Here is a 26,936-nt window from a genome sequence, read left to right on the forward strand (position 1 = left end):
TGCTGATCTTACCAAAACGAAGAAGTTTGGACACGGTTGACATACACAAGGAGAACGCCACATGAAGATAAAGGCAGACATTGGGAGAGACGCATCTAGAAGCCCAGGAAGACCAAAGATCACCAGCAAACCACCAGAAGCTAGGAGAGAGGCAAGGAGCAGATTCTCCCTCGTGGCCCCAGAAGGAATTGACCCTGCGGACACCTGACCTCAGACTGCCGGCCTCCAGAGCTGTGGGAGGGTTTGTCTTGTTCTCAGTCCCCTAGATTTGGGTTCTTTGCTATGACCACCTTAGGAAACAAATATAGGCAGGAATAAAAGGCAGTAAAGCCGTTTTAGTCTTATCTTCTTGGCGCCCTACAATCTCCATCATACTGCGGTGAGAGAGACTCAGCATACAAACTATGGTTGGCCCCCAGAGCAACAATGACTAAAACAGGGAACCCCCCACCGCCCCAGTCCATCGTTGTTGGCCTCCTCCAAGCTCAGACCTCAGACCTCCTCAAACCGCTCAGAGTCAGGATCTTCCTACTCCAACTGGGAGCCAGCTGCCCTCAAACGGTCTCTTCTGCAGAATGACTTTCAGCTCCTGATGCCAAGGTGCCACCCAGCTGTCACTCTGCACTGGGTGATCTCCGGGAAGTTACTACACTTTTTAAAATCCGCTGTTTGCCCCCTCTCCCTCGAAAAGAGGTACTAGTGCCAACTTAATACTATTTTGAGGGCTAAATGAAATAAAGCAGGAAGAGAGCCTCATATGCCTTGTGCCACATTTCAGTCATTCACAAACATTAGGTTCCTTCCTCCCCAGCGACCCGGCAGCATCTAGGCAGGTGCACAGTGAGGGCTCAAAACACTGGGTAAATGGGGCAAATTCAGACCCAGCCCTGGAAGAGATCTACAGGAAAATTCACCTTTTAAGAAGAAAAAAAAAATCAACATCAAGTAGGGGTGCCTGGGTGGCTCAGTTTGGTTAAGCATCCGACATCATAATCTCGCTGTTCGTGAGTTCAAGCCCCACACTGGGCTCTGTGCTCACAGCTCAGGGCTTGGAGCCAGCTTCAGATTCTGTGTCTCCCTCTCTCTTTGCCCCTTCCCCTCCCTCCCTCTCTCTCTCAAAAAAATAAACATTAAAGAAAATCAACTACATTTAAAAAAATTATTACAGGGGCTCCTGGGTGGTTCAGTCTGTTGAGCATCCGACTCCTGATTTCGGCTCAGATCACGATCCCAGGGTTGTGGGATTGAGCCCTGCACTGGACTCCATGCTGAGCTTGGAGCCTGCTCAGGATTCTCTCTGCCCCTCCCCTACTCTCTCTAAAATTAAACACACACACACACACACACACACACACACACACACACACTACTAAGATAAGTTCCTCTTAGAGTGGAGGCTAATTTGGGGGTTCCTATACCTTGTTTTAAGCTTTGCACAAGAAGGAAGTCATGTGATATAACAATAAATGACCATGAGGAGTGGGTGCCTATAATCCTTTTTTCACTCCTACTCATGTGCTTGATGGGAACCCCGTGGTGGCTAAATTGTGTTTAATTCTAAGAAGATGGCAGATTCCAGATACTCTTCAAGGACATGTGTCAAACTGATGAAAATTTGCTTAATACAAAATAACTCAAAAATGATTAAGTTCAAAAGTGTTTTCACTGGGACGTAATTTCCCTGAAAGAACAATGAGAATCAGTTTACTGTATTCTCAGTACTCTGTTTTCTGCACTAAAGGGGGCTGGGGGTAACTGCTAGGATAATTTTTCATTTTCTAGGTTCTTGGTTTGCTGCTCAGTGTCTTTTCTGTTTGACTGCCTTGAATGCTATATTTGAACCGAGTTTCTAAAGAAAAAGCTCACTAAGCTAGAGTCCCTTGACAAAAAGCTAGTTTCAGGACCCTGTCCTCTGACAGCCTAAGATATCACTGACTGATGGAACGGAACAAGGCACTAATATGGAAGACAGAATACGAGGACGGATGGGAATATAAATTGGCAGTTCTGTATAAATGTTGAACAAGTGTTGTATGAAAGCGTCAAAATTTGAACACACTGGAGATTTTGCAATAAACAACACTGATTATCAAGCCTCAGTATCAAGATAACCCCAAAGGTACTGTAGCAAGGTTGAGAGCTGGAAGGGATGGTGAGCTTCAAAGACGTGCAAGGGGTGAGTTTCTGGGTGATCTTGCCTCTCAGGACGCATAGTACCACACTGAAAGGCAGGCCAAGTCATCTAGGGAAAGTGTCCAAAACATAGGACATTGTAAAAACTAGAGAATGACGGCACAATAGATACTACTGATCTGAAGCCTCAGGCTTCTAGGCTAAGTCGAGGGCTCCCCTGCAGGACCAGAGACGCTGGGGTTCTCCTTAAGCCCAAGCCCCTTCACGGACATAACATAAGCTCATGTGACCACAAAGATGCCCACTGCAGCTAATCCTGGCTTCCCCTACATACCCAGCAATGAAGTGGCCAGCGTCAGAGTCCGAGATGCCTCTGCGGGATAGGTACCCTTCCTCACTCTGGTGTATTCACTGCTGGTCTGACCCAGTCTGGCTTCTGGCTTTCAAGTACAGAAAAACAGGCATTTTTTTTTTTTTTTTTTTTTTTTTTTTTTTTTTACTGCTGGTGTGGGTATAGAATGGTACCAGCCTTCTGAGGGGTCACTTGCAATCTGTATCAAATTGTACACTGCATATACTGTCTAACCCAGCGATTCCGTTTCTGGGAAGGTGACCTAAACAACCATATCTGGATACAAACGATCATTTACCTACAATGCTGCTCATGTTTACAGTGGCAAAAAATAAGAAACAACTCAAAAGCCTAATAACAGGGATATAGTTAAATAAACCATGATACGTCTACATACTGAGAGACTTTGAAATCACCATGATGTTGAGAACTATTATGAGCGACATTCACAGAAAGGTTAACATATGAAGTTAGAAATTTTAGATGCTGAATGACTTAGATATATATATTTTTAAATTGTGTATGTATATATTTATACAGGGAAAAGACCAGAAGGCTATGTTCACAGCAGATAGGGCTGGCTAGTGGGATCATGGTTGGGTTTTTTTTTTGGGGGGGGGGGGGTTTGTCTATTTTTCAGTCTTCTACAATAAGTATGTGATAATTTTATGTTTAGTCCTTTCAAACTTTTCATTATGGAAAATTTTAAACTTCTACAAAAAGTAGAAAAAAGAATAATAAGCCCCATTATCCAACATTTAGCTTCAACAATGATCAATATTTTATCAGTATGGTTACATCTACACCGTATCCCTGCCCCCACACCACTTCTTCCTCGAATGCTTTAAAGAAAATCCCTTATCATAATATTTTACCCATAAACACTTTGGTGTGCATCTCTAATTGATAAAGTGTATTTAAAACAGAGCTTAAACACCATGCCATTATCTTGCCTAACAAAATCAGTAACAAAGCCTGAATGCAAAATAATAGCCAGTCCGCATTCAAATTATACCAAGTGTCCCCAAAATATTTTACAGTTGGTTGTTTGAATCATGATCGAAGGAGGGTCCAGAGATATGGTAACTAACGTTTATAAGCCTGTTTTATGCTAGAACACTCCCCTTTTTCTAATTTAGTTTTTAAATTATAAGACAGTTCTCCAGTATCTTCTGATTAATAAGAACTAGTCACAGAAAGGACTAGCTAGAGAGATACGGAAGCCCAGGTCTATGGAGGAAATCTAATAAATAAGTTTGGGTACAAGAAGTAAGAATGGACAGAAAACACAGATTCGGTATTTTCAGAAATCAAGTCTAGTTAATTTAGACTAACAGCCCCGTGCCCAGACCTGCACGTGCCTCACATGCTCCTCTCCCCCTCACACTGTCATGCAAGTCCCTCCCTCTCGTGTCACCTCAAGCCCTCTGTAATTAGCAAGCTGGAAAACCTTCCTAGCTGTGACTCAAAATCTAGAAGCCATGAAAAGATTAATGAATTCAATCAAGAAAGATATCTGCATGACAAAAGGTAATGCTAAAAGATAAATGACAAAGTGGAAAAATAATTTATAGTGCAAAGAACAAATGCCCCTACTATACAAAGATCTCCTGGAAATTAATAAGGTCAACAACCGAAAAAAACAAAAAACAGAACTGAGCAAAGGCTAGAAATGGTTCACAGAAGAGGGAAAACAAGTGACTCAAATAAATATAAAGGTGCTCAATCTCATTCCTAAGAAAAATGCAAATTAAAACCATGCTCACGCATGATGTTTTACCCTACAGAATGCCAAAAACCTCAAAGTTTTATTTTTGTGTTGGCAATGTTGTGAGGAAACTGCATTCTCCTGCATTACTGCTGGGTGGGCAAAATTGTACAACCTTTATGGAAAACAACTGGACAGAATCTATTAAAATTACAAATACCTCTACCCCTTGAACCACCAATTTCATTTCTGGAAATTTACTGTACACATATTCTGTTCATATGTGAAATGATATTTGCACATAGGTATTCAGTGCAGCATCATTTGTAATAACAAAAGAGTGGAAATGACCAAATGTCCATCAATAAAAGACTTGATAAAGCATGGTTCTTCTAGACAAGGCATATAATACAATGGTGAGAAACGATAAACTTTCTGTACTGATATCTCCTTGGATATATTGTTCGTTGAAAAAGGTAAGGTGTAAAACAACATGTACAACCTGATACTTTTTGCATGAAAAGGAGGGGAAAAAAGAACATACATTTGTATTGGTGCACACACACACATTTTGGAAAGATAGAAGAGAAATTAACAGTAATTGCTGGGATTATTGGATGCATATTGGAACTGGGATAAGACTTTTCATTTTATGCCAGTAGTAGAGACTGCCACTCTCTTCTTCCCTGAATAATAGAACTTTCTGATTGTAGCGCATTACAGAGTCACCTAGTCAAGGACCACATTTCCCAGACTTTCTTGCTGTTAGGTGTGGCTAGGAATGAACTGGCCAATGGCACGTAAGCAGAAGTGATGTGTTTAACTTGGGGGATTCCTGAGTTCTTCCTCTTCTTGGAGGCTTGACCATGACCTGGTAATGGTGAGTCCTCTTCTATCATGCAGATGAGGACAATACTCTAGGAGACAGGAGCATAGGACACAGAAAGACTTGGGTCCCAGGATGACCCAGCGGAACAGAGCCATCTAGTACACGGGACTGCCTCTCCCCCTCCAGGACTGCTGTGCTAGAAAAGCTATCTCCTTTGAGTCACTAGATTTTGTGTCTCTTTGTTATAGCAATGTAGCCTGTGCTCTAGCTAAAGCAGAAAGTGGTGCCCAAAAATGAGTTGCTGCGCTATCAGACAAGACACTGTGGCATTTGAATTCGCAGCTGGCACGGGAAGGTGGTAAGGAAGTAGGTGTTGTAGACTAGAAAGCTGGTAACCCTTGTCCCCCTGTAGCAAAAACCTGCCAGAACTTCAGTAACTTGGACAGGCCCTGTGTCATGTGAACTTGTACCTCCAGGGGAAGCACTTAGAAATCAAACGTTGATTGCTTCTCATTTGCCGTGAGCTGCTACAAGAGTGAGATGAAGACAGGCAAGAACTGGCCACTTTGCAGGCCAAAATGGGAAGAAATACGGCCTAAGGGACAGTGTGTTCTGAGTTCTGCAATAAAAGTTAGTTGAGGCTCCAACTCTTTGAGATCCCATGGGACTAGAAAAGCCAACCGCTTTTGTACCCCAAAACCAGGAGATAAGAATTTCCTTCAAAGCTTTTATGAAACTCTCCAGTTAAGAGTAGAGTCATGGGAGACAGACCCATTTGCAAAGATCAGATTTAGGGTACGGCCTCAAGGTAGCATCATATTTTACTTTATATATATATATGTGTGTGTGTGTGTGTGTATGTGTGTGTGTATATATATATATAAACATATATGTATATATATGTATATGTATATAAATATATATATGTATATGTATATAAATATATATATGTATATGTATATAAATATATATATATAAATATATATATATGTATGTATTTATGTATGTATTTATGGTAGTTGCCATTTAAATGAGAAAAAGATGGATAGGCCAAGAACAGACAACAGTAACCAGTCTACAGTCCACTAAAAACTAAGACCCAAAAGAATCTTTCGCAACAGATACTTTAATTTGGGACCGACTAGAAGCAAACAGACCAGAAGCCTATTCGGTTTTTGAGGGATCTGTACTGTCATGTGGCTGGCCTATAAAAGCCTGTGACTACTCCACCGTTAGAGAAACCACTACACCCACCAACCTACACCAGCAAGAAATGTGCTCTCTAGGTGTGCAGCCTCAGGGAGATCACGTTCCCCCATGCCTGCTTCAGAAGTGGTTGTGGTGGAAAATGGGTACAAAATCTCCTAGAAGGCAAAGCCAGGAGCCACGGAGGAAAACGGGCAAGGGGATTCTCAATAACAGAACCACGGTTTCACCAGTGAACTTACTACTCCACCAGGACAAGGAGGCTTTGCAGCCCCTGCAGCAGAATTTCATGAGCATGATGGACTAATGGCTACTTGTATTTCTTATCCTTCCTTTTTCCAAATAGGAGCTTGTACTGGGGTTCCCACTTCACCTTCGATGTTGCATTTAGGAAGTGCAGAGTGAATGAACTTGTCTGTTCTTCTGCAGGTTTTCAGGATATGAAGAACCATGGGCTGATCTATCGAAAAGGACTGCCTCATATCACCCAGAAATCCTGGACCGTAGACTAGAAGCATCAACTCAATGAGCCTCTCTGAGGTCTCCCTCAGAGAGGGAGGGTGGGAGGAATGTTCTCTCCATGTGGGAAGAAGAGTGCACATGGATACCAGGATCGCAAGAGGGGCGTACTGAAACAGGGGCTGTTGATTTTGCCCCCAGATCCTTCTGTCCCTTTTTTCCTGTTTGCAACAGAACCACCAGATTTTTAACTGGTCACAGGGTCACCTAGCTAGAGACTACCTCTCCCAATCTCCCTTGCTGTTAGGTGTCTCCTTGTGTTGGAGAACTTGACAATGGTATGTAACAAGTGATGTATGCAGCTTCTGGGGCTTTCCCTCTTCCCTAGGGGCTAGATGCAGACAGTAGTAGTGAGCAGCTCAGAACACTGGAGAAGGACATCTTAGAATACAAAAATCACTCTTAGGATATTGTAGAATCATAAGAGAGAAGTGGTCTGGGTCCCTAAACAACTGTATAGAACAGCAGGCTACCCACCTGGACCACCGGCCCACCTCTAGACTATTACATGAGAAAGAATCTTCTGTGTTATTTCAATCATTGTATTTTGGGGCCTCTGTTACTGCCATGTAGCAGGATGCTAATAGAATACCTCCTTATCACTTTTAACTTTTGAGCCATGAGAAAATACTGTCTACTTGGGAAAATTAATTTTGTCAAAAGGAGTAATTTTTTTCAAAGTGTCAGTATCCCAATCAAAAAAATGTTTAACTCCGTAATACTACTTCTGGGGCACAAAACTGAGGAAATACTTCAAATACAGAAAAAGAGATCTGTGTGAGGTGTTTACCACAGCTCCAAAATGTAGAGGAGCAATAAAAAAAAAAAAACAACAACACGCTAAATGCTCAACCACAGTGAATAATAAATATTTTATCTATTTTTTTAAGTTTAATTTTTTTGAGAGAGAGAGCGAGCGAGTGAGCACAGGTCACACTGTCAGCGCAGAGCCTGACGCGGGGCTCGAACTCACGAACCGTGAGATCATGACCTGAGCCGAAGTCAGGACTCAGACAACCATAGTGAATAATGAAGACAACTTAATGAAGACAGCTGAAGAACAGCTCTAGCATTACAGAATTATTAAAATAATCATCAAAATGATAAAATGATACATACGGAGGACAATGCAGAGAAAACATATGCCTAACCAGTGCATAAAGAAGGAAAAAAATGGAATGGAAAAGTGGAATATTTTCTTACAGGAGGAAACGTTCCTGAAATTAAAAATAAAAGATGTATCTATAGATCAAAAGGGACACGCACACACTTGGCCTCTCTCAAAAATAGATAAACATTAAAAAAACAAACAAAAAAAGAATCGGGGATGCCTGGGTGGCTCAGTCAGTTAAGCGTCTGACTTTGGCTCAGGTCATGATCTCACAGGCCATGGGTTCGAGCCCTACAATAGCTCAGAGCCTAGAGCCTGCAGCCTGCTTCGGATTCTGTGTCTCCCTCTCTCTGCCCCTAGCCCACTTGCACTCTGTCTGTCTGTCCCCACCCCCCTCAAAACTAAACATTAAAAAAATAAAAAGTGGGGCACCTGGGTGGCTCAGTCGGTTAAGTGTCTGACTTCGGTTCAGGTCATGATCTCATAGTTCATGGGTTTGAGCCCCACATGGGGCTCTGTGCTGACAGCTCAGAGCCTGGAGCCTGCTTCAGATTCTGTCTCCCTGTCTCTCTGCCCCTCCCCTGCTTGTGTGCTTGCTCGCTCTCTCTCTCAAAAATAAACAAACATTAAAACAAAATAAAAAAAGAATCAGATGCTTAACTGACTGAACCACCCAGATGCCCCTCTTTGTACTTTTATATACATTTTAAATAATAAACTTTTTTTCCCACAAGCAACAAATTTCATGTTCTTTCAAAGATCATCATCAAGAATGACTGTTATGTTAAAAAATTCAAATAAATTCTAAAAGTATAAAAGTGTATACATAGTATGATGCCAAGTATATATATTTTTAAAAAAGTATACACATGTGTGTACCAGAAAAGAGGCAAAGGTGCTAAGATTTTAATAGTGCTTCAGGGGTTAGGGATAGATTTCTCTCAAAATCTGAAATGAGAGTAATGAAAAACTATAGAAGATAACGAATAGTTTCGCTGCTTCTGTTAAAGATTCCCTTCCTATTACCACAAGCAGTAATAATGACCCCGAATAATGAATGATGAGGCTTAAAAAGAGTTTAGAGTCTATTTGCCTACCTGGGGTGAAGGAGGTAATTGCTGTGGCTTAGGGTAAACAAAGATCACGTACTTATTAATAGATTATGTCATTCAACAAAACTGAGGACAGTATTGACACAGACCGAAGGCAAATCCGCCCCAGCATGAAGAGTCTTTAGGCCATGAGTTGGGTTGACAGAGAAAAGACCACCACCTGAGGCGCGAAATGTGGCCATGGATGTTCGAGCAAGGGCATCTGCTGTTCTGACACACAACCTATGTCTCTGAGGGCTCATCACTCACACACACACACACACACACACACCTGGCTGGCAGATTCCCACGGCCACCCCGCACATGTATGCGAGCCACATACCGAACCTGGTTCTCCAAGAAGTGCATGTACCGGTAAAGCAGGGTGTAGGACGGAGACAGGATGCCCACAGACTTCATACGTGCACCACGCTCCAGCTCACTTTCCACAGGCATGTTGGCGAAGCAGGCCAGGCCGAAGAAGGGTCCCTTTCGGAAATAGCTAAAACGGACCAAATGCGTCGTGGGGCTCAAAATCAGAGAAGAGAAATTTTGTTTGGCTTCGGTTTTTGTTTTGTTTAAAAAAAATTTTTTTTAATGTTTATTTTTTTTATTTTTGAGAGAGAGAGAGAGAGAGAGTATGTGAGCAAGGGGAAGGGCAGACGGAGAGGGAGACATAGAATCCAAAGCCGGCTCCAGGCTCTGAGCTGTGAGCACAGAGCCCGATGCGGGGCTCGAACTCACAGACCGCGAGATCATGACTTGAGCTGAAGTCGGACACTGAACTGACTGAGCCACCCAGGCGCCCCTGGCTTCGGTTTTTAATGTGAGATACAGCCCCGAGGAAGACAGAGAGCTGTGTCCAGGGGTCTGCATGACAAAGCTCTCAGTCTGAAGACCAATGTTTTAGAACCAAAGGGGAATGTCAGTCCAGGCCACTCAACCCCACAGAGGAGACAACCCAGGTATAAAGAGATTACCCAACTCACCAAGGGTCACCCAGCAGGAGCTAGGACTTGACCTCTGGCAAGTCTGCTGCTGCACTGCGCATGACCATGGACAGATCCCTTCGCTCCTGCATAACTACTGATGCCATAAGGAACCAAAACAAAGATTCATCTTCAGGCCCCTCTGGAAGGGCGCTCTGTTTTAGTAGCATAAGCCACGTCGATTCTTTCCTCACTTCCTGAGTCTCTGATATTTTTAACAGGGCGGATGACCACAGCTGTCACTTTATCTCCTCCCCTTTTCTTACACTTCTGTCATGGTTTCAGCCCAGTGAGAAGATTAAAGCTACTCTGGTTACCCTCGTGTTCTATTCGTTTGCTCCTCACACGAATCTTAATTACACAGGACTATAACTTGGCCTTACTGAAAGCTGGACTTTCAAGTTTTAGCCCACAAATGGCTTAAGTTAACCCAAACTGTACTGAAAGTCCATTCTTTCAACAAAGCCAAACCTCAAGTAAGACCTAGCGTTTTCTTAAAAGGGAGAGAGAACCTCTGACAGTTCTTAACTTTTGGGGGTCATGAAACCCATTGGGAACCTAATGAAAGCTGGGGGCCTTCTTGCTGGAAAACGGATATAAACACAAATCTATCTATATATATTTTCAGGGCATTTCTACACACCTTTGGAAGACCCCCTGATGAGAGCCCTTACGCTGTGGGGAAAGTCTGTGAGAAGAGAGAAATGGTACAGGGATTTACATTCTGAAATACTTACATGAAGTCAGACTGAATTTTATGGGACCCACTGGCCATAGACTTGAACTCAACACCTTCAAGGTCAATATCTTGAGGTAAGCACCATTCCACCATGTTCCCTGTGGGAAAGGGAGGTGACAAGTTAAAAGAAACAAAGTCATTCAAAGAAAAGGACGTAGTACAAGGGCTGAGGGCATACGGCTGCCCAATGCATGCACTGCTGGCTCAGCCACCAAGACGCTTAAGTGGGTCATCTCATCCACCACCCACACGCTGGCAGAGTTCCCCAGTTACTCCAGAGGGCCAGGAGACAGGCCTTAAAGGAGCCTTGCCCTCTGCCGAGAGAGGAGCACATTCTTTCTAGTGACGATATGGTCTTTGGTGCTCCATTCTGCATAGCTACTTTCAAACGTCCTTCCTTTCATGGCTTTACTTCCGAGGGCATGATTCTTACCCCCGTCTCCTTTCCCTAACCCCCTGAGATCTTGTTCCAACTTGTCCTTCTACAGCTACTGATGACTCTGACAACCCTGAACTCTTTTTAATTCACGTTGTCATTGACCTCTTTGTGGAATTTGAGAATTCCTCAAAAGTGTATTCCTCTTTTGCCTTGATTCCCATGAGAAAATACTATTTTGGTTTTTTCCCTACTTCTCTGTCTAGGTAGCTCTGCTTCCTTCCCAAAGTCTTTCTCTTCTCTCCCTAGGTGAGGCCCATATCCAAGGCTTAGCCTTCAGTTCTTTGCTTCCAGAACCTCGGGGCTCATTCACTCATCATCAGTTACTGACTTTTTACCGAGCTGGACGCTGGAGCTACAAAGTCAAATAAGACATAGTCCCTGACTGCAAAGAGATTAGAATCCAGAGATAAACAAGGAGACCACAGATTACAGTTCCAGGGGATAAACGCTATGAGAGAGGAGAATGTGAGCAGTGATGAGCATCTATCAGATTGAGGGAATCGGAGATCTGCACAACAGCACTGTTACCCAGAACACGGACAGAACACATACTGACAGAACACTATGGAATATTCCCTACTGTTTTCTTGTGTGTTCAAATTTTTTCAAAATAACAGTATCGAGCTATGCGTGAGTTTATTTTATTTTTTCTAACAGCTTGAGATACAATTCGCACACCGTGCCATCCACTCACTTACGGCAAACAATTCAACGGCTTTTAGTATAGTCAGCTGTGCAACCAACTACCACATTTTCAACGTTCTCCCATTTTTACATCCGAGGAAACAATGAGACAAATAGAACACTTGCTCAGAGTCACCCCTAACCAGCTGAGCTGGTGTGCTGCAGGGGCTGCCAGGAACTAGGGTCCTGGGGGCACCTGAAGGGTTCAGTGGGTTAAGTGTCTGACTTTGGCTCAGGTCATTATCTCATGGTTCTCGAGTTCAAGCCCTGCATTGGACTGTATGCTGATAGCACAGAGCCTGCTTCCGATCCTTTGTGCCCCAATCTCTCTGCCCCTCTCCTGCTCATTCTCTCTCTCTCTCTCTCTCTCTCTCTCTCTCTCAAAATAAATAAATAAACTTAAAAAAAAAAAAAAAAAAAAAAGAGCTGGTTTCCAGACCGGGCCTGGACTCCCTGCATGAAGCTAGACCAGTCACCCGACAGCGGTGTGGGGGGAGCAGTTAAATACGCACTTAGCCCAGGCTAGACTTGGCTCCAAAGCTTGGTTTTGTCACAAGCTGTGTGGCCTCTGGTAAAAGCTCTTGGATCCTCGGTTTCTTTATTGTAAAATGAAGACAATTCAATACGTGAGGAGGCTGACTCACCTGTAAGACTGCTTCTAGCTTTTAATTCCCAACTACAATGAGGGGGAGAAAATTAAACATAAATTCCCAAGTATCCAGTACAAGAGGAATACATATTTCTTGAAGACAGAGGCTCGCCCACTTCCCTTGTGCTCTGAGCACCTGGTACAGGCCTCAGCCAAGTGGGAAAGAAACGTGTGAAATGACCCTTTCAAGGGCAGAGAAAGGTGGGAAGAGTTGGGGGGTGAGGGCAGCAGATGCGGCAGGCCTTGGGTGACCTGCCCAGGAGTAGGCAATGGCCCTGTGAGTATAAACAGGGGTGGGAAGGATTATGACACTTGATTTTAGAACAAACTTCTTATCACTACTCCAAACCCTACTTTCCTAGGCATGAGAAATGCCGTGAATAATCCAGCCAACAGTGCTTTCAGATCGCACTCCAAGCATCAGAGAAGCTGCATATCCGTCTACCTACATAAGGGTCCAGTCTCCAAACATGGCAGGCACCACGGAGGGTTATCCGGCCTCGCCTTCAGAGCCTAAGGTGCTTTCAAATAGTTTACTCTCAAGAGAGGAATCATGGCTCTAACAAAGAGCTAAACCCAAAAGCGTGTAAAGGGGAATTAGGATTTTATAAAACAGAAAGGATAGAATGATGTTGTGCGTGTCTGGGTTAAAGACAGGAAAAGCATACTGCACACTGAAAGAGGGGTGAACTTGGGGATAAAGGGATTTCCATCTTTCCCCTTCCGTGCATGTCTACTATCTCTGTGGTTCAGTGGCTTTCGGCCTGTGGAGTGTATGAGGACACCCGGGGAACTTATAAGGGTGCTGGGGCCTATCCCCAATATACAGGATCTTGGTCCCTGCCTCGTAGCACATGGGGATTCTGCTGGCGAGCTCCTGCTTCAGCTTGTGTACACGGCCCTAACCCTCTGCGATGGGAACAGGTGGCCGGCCTAGAAGGGACAGCCTGGGACAGGGCTGCTGCAGTGTCCCTCAGGTAGACGCCGTCCTCCTCGCCTACCCAACCTGCCTCTTCTCTTATCCGCTGCCTTCTTCCCTCGCTGCCGCTCCATAATGGGTTCAGAGAGCCCTAACACTGTTTCTTTCCTCCAACCCAGCCGATCCATGACTTCTGACAAAAAAAAACTTGTTAAAACACCACCAGGGTGCCTGGGTGGCTCAGTCGGTTGAGCATCTAATTCTTGATTTTGAGCTCAGGCATCATCTCACGGCCTGGGGATCAAGCCCCCCATCATGCTCTGCACTGACAGCATGGAGCCTGCTTGGGATTCTCTCTCTCCCTCTCTGCCCCTCCCCTGCTCACACATTCTCAAAATAAACATTTAAAACAAAGAAACAAAACTTGAATTTACCTAAATTTTTTTTCCTGACAGCTAAGTACAGAAGAGCACACAAATCCTAACTATTGCTCAGTGAATTTCCCCAACATGCACATCCCTGCATAACCAGCACCCAGACCAAGAAGGAGAAGCCTTCTGTACACCAGAAGCCCCGCTGTCCCCCTCGTGACCCTCTCTCAGCGGGAACTATTATCTTGACCTCTAACGCTGTAAATCCGCTTGGCTGTTTTGAAATTTGTATCGATGCAATCGTAGTTTACATTCTTTTAGGTCTTCTTTTGCTCACTATTCTTTGCAAGATTCATTCATGCGGATCCACGAAGCTACTTCCACCCTATGCATGTAACAGATTATCTATTTCACTGTTGATGTGCGTTTAGCCTATTTCCAATTTGAGGCTGTTACAAACAGACCGCTACAAAACGTCTTATACTTAAGTCGTCTGGTGAACACGTGTGGGGTGGCTTTGTCATAGGTCAGCCTGGCTAGGCCGAACTATGTCTCTCAGAATTGCCTTCCTTGTGAATTCCAGGTGAGACGGGTGGAATGTGGGATGTGGGATGTGGGAGTGATGTGGCAGGGCAGCCGTCGGCATATCGTATGCACATCAGGAGGCTGGGGAAGGAGCACCAGGCAGCTCGTGTGCATTACTGCTCGTCTGCGGACCACCTCGGGGGTCTGGGGGTGGCAGCCAGGCCCGTGAATGCTGGACCCACCCTCCCCCGGATCTTCTTTCACCTTCTCGGACTCCTAAGCCAGGTGTGTGTTTCGTTCCACAATGAAGGGCATCAACTTCATCAGGACACCCACATCCTGAAAGCTGGAGGCGGACTGACCCGGGTTCCTGTACATGAGCTCCAGCTTCTCTCCACGTTCCCAACTATACTCTCTTCTTCCATAGCTGCCGGCCCAATAGAGTTCCAGCTCCCTCATCAGGCAGAAAGACAACAGCCTTATACAGCCTGCCTACCTAGCTCCCACAACTGCGTAAGATCAAATTCTTGCAATAAATTCCTTTAGACATCTCCTAGCGGTTCTGTTTCTTCGATTAAACTTTGACACAATGTGTACACATTTCTGTTGACAACATCCCTAGGAATAGAACTACCGTAAAAATGTCTTCATCGGGGCTAAGAGATCTTTAACAATTCCCAAAGCAGTGTTTCCCAAAGCTTTTGTTGACAGAGCTTCTGCAAAAAAACAAAAACAAAAACAAAACAAAATACATTTTTCAAAAGGGATTTTAGCCAAATTATCTTAGGGTAAACAAGGATAGACACATTTCTTTACTGCAGAACTTCTCAGAGCCTTTAGTATGTTACTCTGCTTTGTGGCCCTCTCTACGAGACCTTAATGTTTCCAAAATTTGGGGGCTAATAAACCTATTCTTAACAAGCATCCTCTGTACAGCCCACCAAAGTGGGGGGAAGAAGCATCTTAAGGGACCAATTTTACTGAAGACATTTTTTTTTTTTAAGAAATGCCAGCACACAAGGAGTTGCAAGTTGACCCTCAATATCCACTCTTACAGGGAACAAAACCTCCTATATTTAGCCAAATCACAACTACGTTCCTCAGTATCTTCTTGCCTGTAGGTATGGCTACATGAGTCAATTCTGGCCAATGGGAAATGGACAGAAGTGAGGTGTATGGTTGCCAAAAAGTACCTTAAAGGGCAGGTGTACGTGCTGCCCCTTCCTCCATCCTGCTGTCTAGAATGGGGATGTGGTGACAAGCCGTCATGAATCTAGGTCCCTGGATGGCCGCTTGGACTGAGCCAGCATGCCAGCCCTAGGCCAGCTATCTCCTGTTGCATGAAAGAGAAATAAACTCCTATCTTGATTAAGCCACTGTTACTTTGGGTCCCTGGTATTCATGGCCAAACCCACGTGTTACCCGACACCGCTGACCTGTAGAAGAAAGCCCCCATTCCTCAGCCTGGCTCTCAAAGCCGCCACCCTCGTCCCTCTGTGCGTGTCCGGTCCTCGCGCTACAGAAACTGACAGACTCAGATGGAGGGAGTGACATCTGGTAGTTACAGTCTTGACTTCTAGATGGATGTAAGTCCCTCAGGGGAAGGTTCCATCAGAGTCAGGCTGGCGAGTCACGGAACGAGCACGGGTTCCAGAGCACTGCTCCAGAGGACTAGTTACCCTCACCTTTACCTACTGACACGCTCCTTGAATGAAAGGAAAGTAAATGAAGTAGACGAAGCTACTTCAGTCCTCATGCCAGCCTATGTAATCACTGTCTTAGAGGTCTATTTCCACAGGAGACGGGACTTCTTAAAGACAGGAACTTCGTTGATTGTCGCATCCCAACACGGCACACCGCTTAGCACGGTACAGGATGGGTGTTACGTAGTAATAACAATAATGAAAGAAAAACAGCTTTATTGCAGGCAGGCATTTTTTAAAGAGCCAACTGATGAATTAATGTTAATTATCCTAGGGGTAATGATACTGTGGTTATGTAAGAAAATGTCCTTCTTCTTAGAAGGTTTATACTCAAGAATTTAGAAGGATCATCATGTCTGCATTTACTATCAAAAGGCTCAGGAAAAAAAAAGTATATCTTTATATAGTCAGTTTTGACACATTGCTTGCTGAACTAGAGTCGACACAACTGAAGTATTTTTCTTTTTTAAGATTATTTATCTTTGAGAGAAAGAGTGAGCAGGGGAGGGGCAGAGAGAGGGGGACAGAAGATCTGAAGTGGGTTCTATGCTGACAGCAGACAGCCCGATACAGAGCTTGAACCCATAAATCGCGAGATCATGACCCGAGCGGAAGTCAGATGCTCAACTGACTGACCCACCCGGGCGCCCCAACACAATTGAAGTATTAAAGAACAATCTGAGCATAGGGATTTCACATTTCCTTATGCTGGAGATCCAATGCAATCTCAATCCAAATGCCAGCAAATTATTTGTGGATATTGAAAAGTTAATTCTAAAGTTTATATGGAAAGGCAAAGGCCCCAGACAGCCAACACAAGACTGAAGAAAAAGTGAGGATTGACACTACCCAATTCTAAGACTTACCATGAAAACTACAGTAATCAAGACAGTGATTAGACAAGATTAGACACATCGACGGAACAGGACACAGAGCCCAGAAACAGACCCACACAAATACAGTCAGCTGATCTTTGCCAACAAAGCAAAGGCCATACAATGGATAAAGGATTATCTCTTCAACAATGGATAACCACAGGCAAAAAAAAAAAAAAAAAAAAAAAAAAGAAAAGAAAAAAAGAATCTAGACACAGAACTTACACCTTTCACAAAAATTAATTCAGTATGAATAGTATACTAAAATGCAAAATTATAAAACTTCTGGAAGGTAACAAAGGAGAAAAATCTAGGTGACCCTGAGTTTAGCAATGAGTTTTTAGATACAACACCAGGAGCACGATCCATGAAGAAAAAAATTGGTATGTTGTACTTCATTAAAATTAAAAACTTCTGATCTGTGGAAGATACTATGAAGAAAATAAAGACAAGTCATACACAGAGAAAATATTTGTAAAAACATACCTGATAAAGGCTCAAATCCAAAATATACAAAGAACTAAAACACAACATTAAGAAAAATATAAACACCCAATTTAAAAAATGAACAAGGGGCACCTGGGTGGCTCAGTCGGTTAAGCATCTGACTCGATTTCAGCTCAGGTACTGATCTCAGGGTCGTGAGTTCAAGCCCCATGTTGGGCTCCATGCCGGGCATGGAGTGTACTTAAAAAAATAATAAAAATGGACAAAAGATCAGTGATCTCACCGAAGTGATCTCACCGAAGAAGATATACAGATGGCAAATGAGATTATGAAAAACATGCTCAAAATTACATGTCATTGGGGAATTCCAAATCCAAACAAGATTCTTCTCATGCCTATTATAATGGTCAAAATCCCGAACATGGAAAACACTAAATGCTAATTGCAAGAGCACGCAGCAACAGGAAGTCTCATTCGTTGCTGGTAGGAATGCAAAATGGTACAAACACTTTGGAAGACAGTTTGGCATTTCCTTACAACTAAACATACTCTCACCGTATGATCAGGCAATCATGCTCCTTCACATCTATCCCAAGAGTGAGAACTTAGGTCCACACAAAAGGCTGCCCACGGTTTACAGCAGCTTTATTTCTGATTGTCCCAAACTGGAAGCAACCAAGGTGTCCTTCAGTTGGTGAATGGATAAACAAACTGCGGAACATCCAGACAATAAAATACTGTTCAGAAATAATGAGCTATCAAGCCACAAAGACATAAAGGAACCTTAAATGCATGCTGCTAAGAGAAAGAAGCCAATCTGAAAAGGCTACATACTATATAATTCCAACTCTGTCACATCCATGAAAAGAAAAAATTAAGAGATAGTAAAAAGATCAGCAAATAAGGAAGGATTAGTAGGGGGAGCACTGAGGATTTTTAGGGCAATAAAACCCTTTCTGTAGGATACTCTTACAGCGCATATGTAACATCGCGCATTTTTCATTTTTTTAAAATTAATGTTTCTTTATTTTTGATAGAGAGACAGAGTATGAGTGGGAAGGGGCAGAGAGAGAGGGAGACACAGAATCCGAAGCAGGCTCCAGGCTCTGAGCTGTCAACACAGAGCCTGATGTGGGTCTTGAACTCACGAACCACGAGATCATGACCTGAGCCAAAGTTGGACACTTAACCAACTGAGCTACCCAGACACCCCAAGGATAAAACTTTTATATTTCTTTCACAGTTGGTATGCTTTGTTAAACAATGTTAAAACTCCTTTTATCAAATCATCATGAAATATTTATACGTACTTAAAGCAATCATTTTTATTTTTTTTGATGATTATTCCCGGTGCGGGGGGGGGGGGGGCATGGGAACGGGCAGAGAGAGAGGGAGACACAGAATCCGAAGCAGGTTCCAGGCTCTGAGCTGTCAGCACAGACCCTGATGCGGGGCTCGAACTCGGGAACCATGAGATCACGAGCTGAGCCGAAGTCGGACACTTAACCGACTGAGCCACCCAGGCGCCCCACATCGTGCATTTTTCAAACCCAGAGAATGTACAACGCAAAGAGTAGACCCTAATGTAAACTATGGGCTTTAGTTAATAATTATTTATCAATATTGGTTCATCAATTGTAACAAACATGCCACACTAATGCTAGATGTGAATAAAACGGAAAACTGGGTGCGAAGGTGGGATATGGGACCCTCTGCACTTTCTTCTCAGTTTTTCTGTAAATCTGAAACTGACGTAAAAAAAATGTTTATTAACTAAAAAAAGAAGGTAACAGATCAATTAATGTAGGTGAACTACCCTGGGATTGGTAATGATATTGTGGTCATGTAGGAAAACGGCCTTATTCTTAGGAGATTTGTACTGAAGTATTCAGAAAAGAAATGTTATGATGTCTGCAACTTACTGTCAAATAGTTCAGCAGAAAAAGATAAGCACACCTCTATATATAGTCAGTTCCGCTAGAACGCCAGCTGAATTCGATCCAAAGCAACTGATACATTAGGGAGCCGTTTGATCGTAGGGGATTTCCTGTTTGCTGATAGGTGATTTTGATCACAAGGATCACAATGTGAATGCAGAAAACTGCACCCAGTTGAAATGAGACGCACGGAAATACACAAAACACCCCCCCGCCCCAACCTCAAACACTCACGCATTCCCTTCTTCAGAGTTAAGAGCCCTGACTATCACTCCCAGGCCTACTGTTGTCCATCAAATGTCACACAGCTCCGCTTCCATTCATTTCACCATAAATCACAGGCTACACCTCCCCAGGTGTCTTAAGGTAAAGTGCCAAACTTTGAGTATTTATGCATCTCCTAACTAGTTATCACATGTAAGGTTGTCCTACCATTTTTATTTGGTTCCCTTTTTTTTTTTAAAAAAAATGTGTCACTGACAGTTTTTGAGCGCCGTGCCCTGACCCCATCTTCCCCATAAACCTTGTGACTTTTACCACAAGTCTTTCACAGCACAGTGACTTTTAGGAATGCATGTTCCACATTAGAGCTGAGCTGTGTACGCATAAAGCAAATATGGCAAAATGTCCACAAATGGGGACGGGCTCGAAGTATTCACTGTACTATTCCTCCAACTTTTCTGAGGTTTAAAAAATTTCAACAAATTGGAGAACATAATTTAAATGATAGGGATGTGAAAAAAACATAAGGTAAGCAGAAAGGACTTTGCAAAAGGAAAATAAATGGGGGCAATCTACACTAAGTAGGGTAATAACGAGGTATCATGGCTAAAGGTCATCCTTTCCAGAAATATTACACCATTCACAAAAATTGGAAGCCAGTTTACATATAAAATTTGTAGAGACTTAAAGACAAGTGATTCTGTAAAAATAAAACCCATTGAATGCCACAAAAACTTCCCACTGAATGCTAACTACCCCGGTCTTGGTCTTCGGACTATTATTGGCTTCCCAAATACCCTCACCATATTTAAGGAACTCAGCCAGGAAACTGGGGCCCAAAAGGATTCTACAGAAGGGCTCATCCGAGGGGTAATCGATCAAAAAGAGACGAGTTGACAATGACAAGTGCTTTTCCGCCTCACTTTCTCTCCTTCGCAACCGTGGGCCCACCTGGAGGCCCAGCCTCATCTCTAGCTGCAAAGACAACCTATGGGGAAGGGCCACATGAGCGCACGAGGGTCACATGTGGCAATCTGCATCATGTACGTCCAGCCGGCCATTCAATAAATATTGGCAGAACATAACTTGGCAGCCAGTGCCAGGGGCTGGGCTCATGCAAAGGCAAATATGTATGTCCCCGTGGAACTTGGACTCCCAGTTTATTGCGCAGGCAGCCCAGTCATCCAAGGGAAGCCAGAGGGCGAGGCTGAGCCTGGTGCAGATGGACAGATGGTCTGAACCTGCCTCTCCACAGTTCGGAAGGTCAGCCTGGCAGCTGTGTCCACAGCAGAGCCTCCCAGGGCTGATGTTTGATGAACTCCTGCACTGGGCGAGATCTGCTCTGTCCCATCTACCGCAAACGGGACTGCCTCTGTCTTCTGTTTCCGTGTACACTGAGGTGATTCGGCACCACCACTGCTCTGGGAGAACAGACGTGGGCTGTTGTTACTGCTGCTGCCCGTTACAAAGTTCATCTCAAAGTATTTAAAGTAGACAGAGCAAGGATCTTCACCGAAATAATCTCTAACGGGAAACGCGTGACTTTCCTTCCCCCTCCTCCCTCCTGTTGGGTGGTTTCCAATCAAGGATTTCCTCCTGAGGTCTTGCTATCGGTGGCTGCATCAGCACACATCCTACAGCTCCTTCTGACCTCAGGAGCAGAGCTTTGTGCCCCCTTTTCCCTCCCCAACATATGCCTTGATTTTTCACCCATTCCATCTTCTCATCAGCATAGACACGAGCCCTAGTTCTAGCTGGGAAGTAAAAAGGAACTTTGTCTCGGGAAGAAAGGCAAGAATCCAGGGGTACGTGGCGCCTCCCCTCCCCACCTTCCCTCTACAGAACCATTTCCTTGGCGGGGGAAGGGGGGGGCACCAAATGCCAGAGAGGGAAGAAACCTCAGAAGATTATTTGGTTCAGCCTCCAAACACCAGAAAAGGAAATAGCTTCTATTGATTTTTGGTCTTAAATGGTCTTAAATAATTTTAAAACCACCTAGGGTGAGAGTATGCGCGAAGCAAAAGGAGAGTCAGGGTAAAGAAACCTGGGGCAGGAAGAAATCAATCCTGGTGATTTCAAGTCAGCCCTCAACCAATCCATGGCTGAATTCCGATGCATTAATTTCAAGTGGAAAAACCCTTCCAGTTCACAGACTCTGTATCGTATTACCCTGGGCAGCAGTGTGAGGAGGGAGCACTGGCCCTGGAGACTTGGCTGGCCTCTGGGCTCTGACCTCTCTGCTCCGTGAATTCAGGGCATCTTCTCCTGACCCCCCACCCCCGCCCCGCCCCGAGCCATTACAGTGATGAGCAGCGTCAGAAGGATTAGAGACCAGGTCCCTGAAACCCCCCGCGTAGTGGGGACCCAGTAAGTGGTGGGTGTTATGGTTCCTATTCCTGCTTGACTCTCTTAAGAAACAGAATTCACAGCAGATGGCCACAGACTGACTTTTCCCTGAAAACCACAAGCAGGTGAATCACCAACAGCCGGGGAAGATTCTGCCAACGTGAGATTAATGAAATTAACCACAACTGCATTCCACTGACATCTGAGGGAACTCTGGGAAAGGATGTGGCAGTTAATCATTCTAAGGACCTCCTGGTTGGTTGGCAGAAAGCGCCCTCTCTTTGCCCTCTGAGCTGGCCGTGCTTAGGACTGCTCTTTGCATCTCAAAATTATGTCCCATATCTTCCGTTCTCACTCTACTTTGTCACCGCCCCTGTCACGGCTGGAGCCACTTACTATTTGCACAAGTCAGGGGATGTGGGCCGTGCTCCAAGCTGGGTCTCAGACACCACACCTAACCTTAATCCCGCCGTGCCCCCTCATGTCTGCTGTGGAAAAGAACGTGCTTGTAAGGTGTGGACTTTTGGAGACCGTATGGAGATTAAAATTGGTGTGTAAGTGATCTTAAATACATAAACTTATGGGCATTTAGACTCACTAAATGAAACAGGTGTTTAGATGTACTTTAGGTGGTGGCTAGCGGCTGAGGGAGGAACGGGTAGTAATTCATTCCTCATCAGGAAGAACAAAAAGAAAAAGAGGTTATCTCAAAAACTTCAGCTCTCCTCCCCTCAGTCTTCCCCTGTGCCCTCCTCAGCAGTCCAAAGCAAGCATACGCCACACAGGAATTATCTGCAGACCCCCCCACGAAATAACTCAGGCTGGGGGCAATGTAGCAGTTTAAAGCAAATCTCTTACAGGGGCGCCTGGGTGGCTCAGTGGGTTAAGCCTCCGACTTGGGCTCAGGTCATGATCTCACGGTTTGTGAGTTCCAGCCCCACACCGGGCTCACTGCTGTCAGGGCAGACCCGCTTCAGATCCTCTGTCTCCCTCTCTCTCTCCGCTCCTCCCCTGCCTGTGCTCTAAAATAAATAAACATTAAATAAAAATAAGGTGAACCTCTTATAAAGAAACAGCCCCAACGATTGTGTCCAAAGCTTTACCTGCTGCAGGCTCACACACAAGTGGGCAGAAAAAAAAAAAAAATTAAGAATCGAAGGCTTGAATAATGGGTTGATCACAATGAAAAAGCAAGATTCTGGCTGCCAAACCCTCCCACCTGGCTTGCATAGTAAGCATCTGGGCCTGCTGTCAATAGCAGCTTTGTAGCCCAGATGGCCAGAACTGCCATCCCAGGGCTCCCTGCTCCAGAGAGAGACTGAGTGTGTGAGAGTGAGTGAGTGAGTAAAGAGAGAGAGAGAGTGCACGCGCCTCTGCTGCACTTGAACCTGAGGACCCGGTCCTCACGTCATTTGTAGATACGACCACCGTAATTTTCAAACCATGAATCCAATGAAAATCGCATGCATTACGCCTCTACCCTCTTCTCTGATCCTTCCTACAGATGCCCAACCCAAAACTTGTATCCACAAGTATTAAAGGACTGCTCTCTGCCATTGTTATACACCAGCCTGAGAATCCCTAAGTGTATTCCCGCTGGAAGCATGTGCTTATGCGCACGTCCTCCCACACCCTCACCAGGACCCACTCCTCCCTCACACCCTCTTACATCCGCTTTCACCACAGGCCACTCACAACCTTCTCCGCCCCCCTCCCCCCACCCTTGTGTGCCGCAAGGTGCACCACAGCCGTGGATTTCTCTCCTCCCACGTCTTCTCTCTCGCCCTCTCATGTGCACGCGTGCCAACAGTTACTTCCACCAGATGGGAAGCTGAATGAAATAGCCATGGGCTGGGCAGCAAATGACTGGGTAGGTCAGGGTAAAAGGGAGGGGCTCCTAGGGAACGAAACAGGACACAGGTGGAAGAAACACGGGGGAGTGGGTAGGTAGGCAGGCAAGAGAAAAAACTCCAATCTCTCCCACGTGAGAAGCTCTGTGATATGTTCTGATTTTTATAAAGAAGCCAGTAATTGCTTTACTATTTTTGGTATCAAAGGCTAAGGAAGGCAAAAGTCTTGGTGGACCAAGGTTACTAGCATTGTGCTCTAACCCAACTGAACCACATGGACCAAGATTAAAGAGTAACACATAGCAGATCAGCCTCAGTAGCAGAGTGAAGAGGACACGGAACTGAACCAGGAAACATGGTCTGGTCCTGTGATGTCTCCAGGTCACTGGGGAACTGAGAACTGGCATCTCACCTCTCCGGACAGTGACTGCCTAGACCACCAGATAAGGGACACAGCAGGAGCTCTGAGCCCTAGTGCTAACCTTTGAGGATCCAGGAACCTCAGCATTCATTCATTCCAACTTCTACATTAGGAGATGCACCATATTACTTTCACTTTATAGAGGTACTACCAGAGTATTTTTTTTTTCCAGAGTACTTTTACAAGATGCAAAGAGACTTGTTGGACTGGGATAGGTGACAAAGGAGAGGTAGGTTTATGGGCAGGGAACAGCAGCTTTCAGAAAAAACAAAAACCAAAAGCAGCCAAAGCTAAACACACATTCTCTCTCTCTTCCCCTGTCCTCTCTCCCACTCCTTCCCTTCCTCTCCACCCTCTGGACACAGTAAGGATGAAAAGTTGGGGGGCAGAGGTTCACACAGTGTGGGATACATTAGACAACTGAACTTAAGAGTCAAGTATGTGTTGGCTAGTTAATGTCTCTAAATTACTTAATCACCCTTGGTCTGCTTGTTCATGTATAAACTGGGTACGAACGATGATCAAAATAGAGGATTACAACTACATGAAACACCATCATAGTAAAACGCCTGCACAAAGAGTCCAAGGACCAGTTACAATCCCTTCTGTCCACACTAACCTTAATTTGAAAACATTACATACATACCCCCTTGTATGTATACTCCATATACATATACCCATCCAAATGATGTCACAGCTGGGACTGACAAGGCAGGGGGAGGGTCCCAGCTCTGCAGTGCTTTTTAATGTCATCAACTGCATCTGTGGTTAGTGTAGGGCTTTCCTTTTCTCTTTCCCCTCCCTAGACTCTACTGCCAGTGCTATACCACTGCGGAATCGGACCCTGTCAGTGCTCTCTTGCCGTTTCTTCTAGCTAGCCTTCAGCGTTTCCCACAGTCCCATGCCTGCGTCCATTTACCTGTAGGTGATGGGATAGGGGATAAGGAATATTATTAGTTACAAAGTATCCGTTTTTATTTACCAATAAAGACTGCTTTTGGTCAGAAACAGCAGCTTCTGAAATTACTGGTATCTAGGAGTCCCAACCATACGAGTCAGCCAGCAGGTGTTAAACAAGAAAAAGGAGAATACCAGTATGCACCACACGTAGAAGGGGTTAGTACTATTTCATGAAACTTGTTTCAGTTTCATTTGTATACCTGTGAGTGTAGTGGTCGTGAAGTCAAATTGACTTCCAACAGTGGGTCACACACAATCAAAAAAGTTTGAACGCCACTGGGATAAGGGCCAAGGAATAGACAGGAGGCTGAAAGGCCTAGTCCCTCCACCAACTATTTTTCTATTCTGTGCCATTTCTTCCTGCATCTTGCTGCTTTATCATCCCGGACCCTAGGTCAGTTACCCGGCCTGGACGCTATGTTCTGCCACCTGAAGATCCCAGGCCTTTCTCCTCCCACCCCACGGCCACCCATCAGGTTCTTGTGAATGAGTTCTACAGCTCCTCCCTGGAGGATCACGAAGTTCTTTCCATTCACTACCAGGCACTCTTCATTCCAGGACTCCCCTCGGGGAGTTAGGGTCAGAAATATCTGGGTTTCCTAAAACCCCAGAACCAGGAATACGGCACTCCTGAGAGCTGATGAGCTCCGGCTTGAGGCCCCCGCAGCAACCACCTGAGGCTTTCCCAGAGAGTGTATTTACTCACTTCTGAACCCCCACGAAGTCTTTCACCACTCACTTGGACACTTCCTTCCTGGTTAATTAGGCTCAAGATTATTTTAGATAACCCTTTAATTCTCCACACAAACCACCAAGAGTCTACCTGAGGAGGCTTCTCCTTTAATCCGCCTCCAGTTTAATCCCTCCGTCCTATCCCTTAATGCTCCCGGCACTAAATTCCTCAAAATGATGCTGCCTGAGCAAGTGAACTTGGCCGCTCGGAAAGTTACCGTGCCGGGAGTGACGGGGAGCGAGGGCGGGGAAGTAGAAAACCTGGAAGTTCAGTACAATCTGTTTCAGGAGTTCACCTGGGGGGCGTTTCTCCTCTTGATGGGGAAAAAATTAAAAAAAAAAAAAAAAAAAAAACACCTTCCAGCAGAGCCAGAAAACAAAAGGCAGCGCGCCGCGGCCGCCGACAGGATCCTGCAGCACTGGAGAAGTGCAAACACGGCTGTGGGGACCCGGGCGCGGACCGCGGATCTGCCGGGAGGCCGCGCGGGACGGGAAGGAGAAGGGGGTCGGGGGGACTCCGCGAACAAAGCCCCGCGTCCCGCGCCCGGACCTCGCGGGGGCACCCTGGCCGCTCCGAGCGGGCGGGGGCGGCGGGGTGGGGGGTGCAGGTGTGTGGGTGAGGGTGCGCGCGCAGCGAGCCCCTCCCCCGCCGCCCCCAAAGCCCCGGGGTGCGCGACCCTCTCCCGGCCCCCGGAGCGGCGGCTCTCACCCGAGCGGGGGTCGAAGGTGACCACGAACACGGCCACCACCTGGTCCTCCTCCACGTCGCCCAGCTCCAGGCGCCCGGGCTGCAGCAGCACCTCGGAGGCGCCCAGCTCCTCGGGCCCCCGCCTCCTGGCCGGCTCCGCGGCCGGCCGGCCGCCCCCGCCGCTGCCCCAGCCCCGGCCTCCGGCCTGCGGCTCCGGGGCCTGCGGCGGGGAGACGGCGGGGCCCTCGGCCCAGCGCAGCAGCGGCGCCGCGTCTCCCCGCTCCACCATGGCGAAGCGAGGAGGAGCCGCGGGCGGCGAGGGGCGGGCGCAGGGGCGGGCTGCGGGAACTCCCCTCGCCGGGCCGGGCCGGGCCGCCGCACCGCCCGAGGCCGCACCTGCCCCGCGCCGCCCCGCCCGCCGCTGCCGCCGCCGCCGCCCTCCCGCCGGGGCCGGCGCTCCGATCCAGCCGGAGGCGGCGTCCTCCCCACCG

At 45.7% G+C, this 26,936-nt stretch overlaps 1 protein-coding gene across 1 annotated transcript in view; it reads right to left on the reverse strand.

Moving 5' to 3' along the window:
* Positions 1-26,734, reverse strand: part of DENND11 (DENN domain containing 11) — a 44,457-nt gene extending 17,723 nt beyond the window's left edge. Inside the window, exons 1-3 of the mRNA XM_047095065.1 lie at positions 26,467-26,734; positions 10,676-10,775; positions 9,293-9,451 (exon numbers count right to left, since the gene is read on the reverse strand). Of these exons, the coding sequence (XP_046951021.1) occupies positions 9,293-9,451; positions 10,676-10,775; positions 26,467-26,734 (527 nt within the window). The remainder of the gene's footprint in view (positions 1-9,292; positions 9,452-10,675; positions 10,776-26,466) is intronic.
* Between the last annotated feature and the right edge of the window lie 202 nt (positions 26,735-26,936).

Source organism: Lynx rufus, unplaced genomic scaffold (assembly GCF_022079265.1).
Source record: "Lynx rufus isolate CCGP_SWC_20201006 ecotype Redwood Valley unplaced genomic scaffold, mLynRuf1.p SCAF_4, whole genome shotgun sequence".
Lineage (NCBI taxonomy): Eukaryota > Metazoa > Chordata > Mammalia > Carnivora > Felidae > Lynx > Lynx rufus.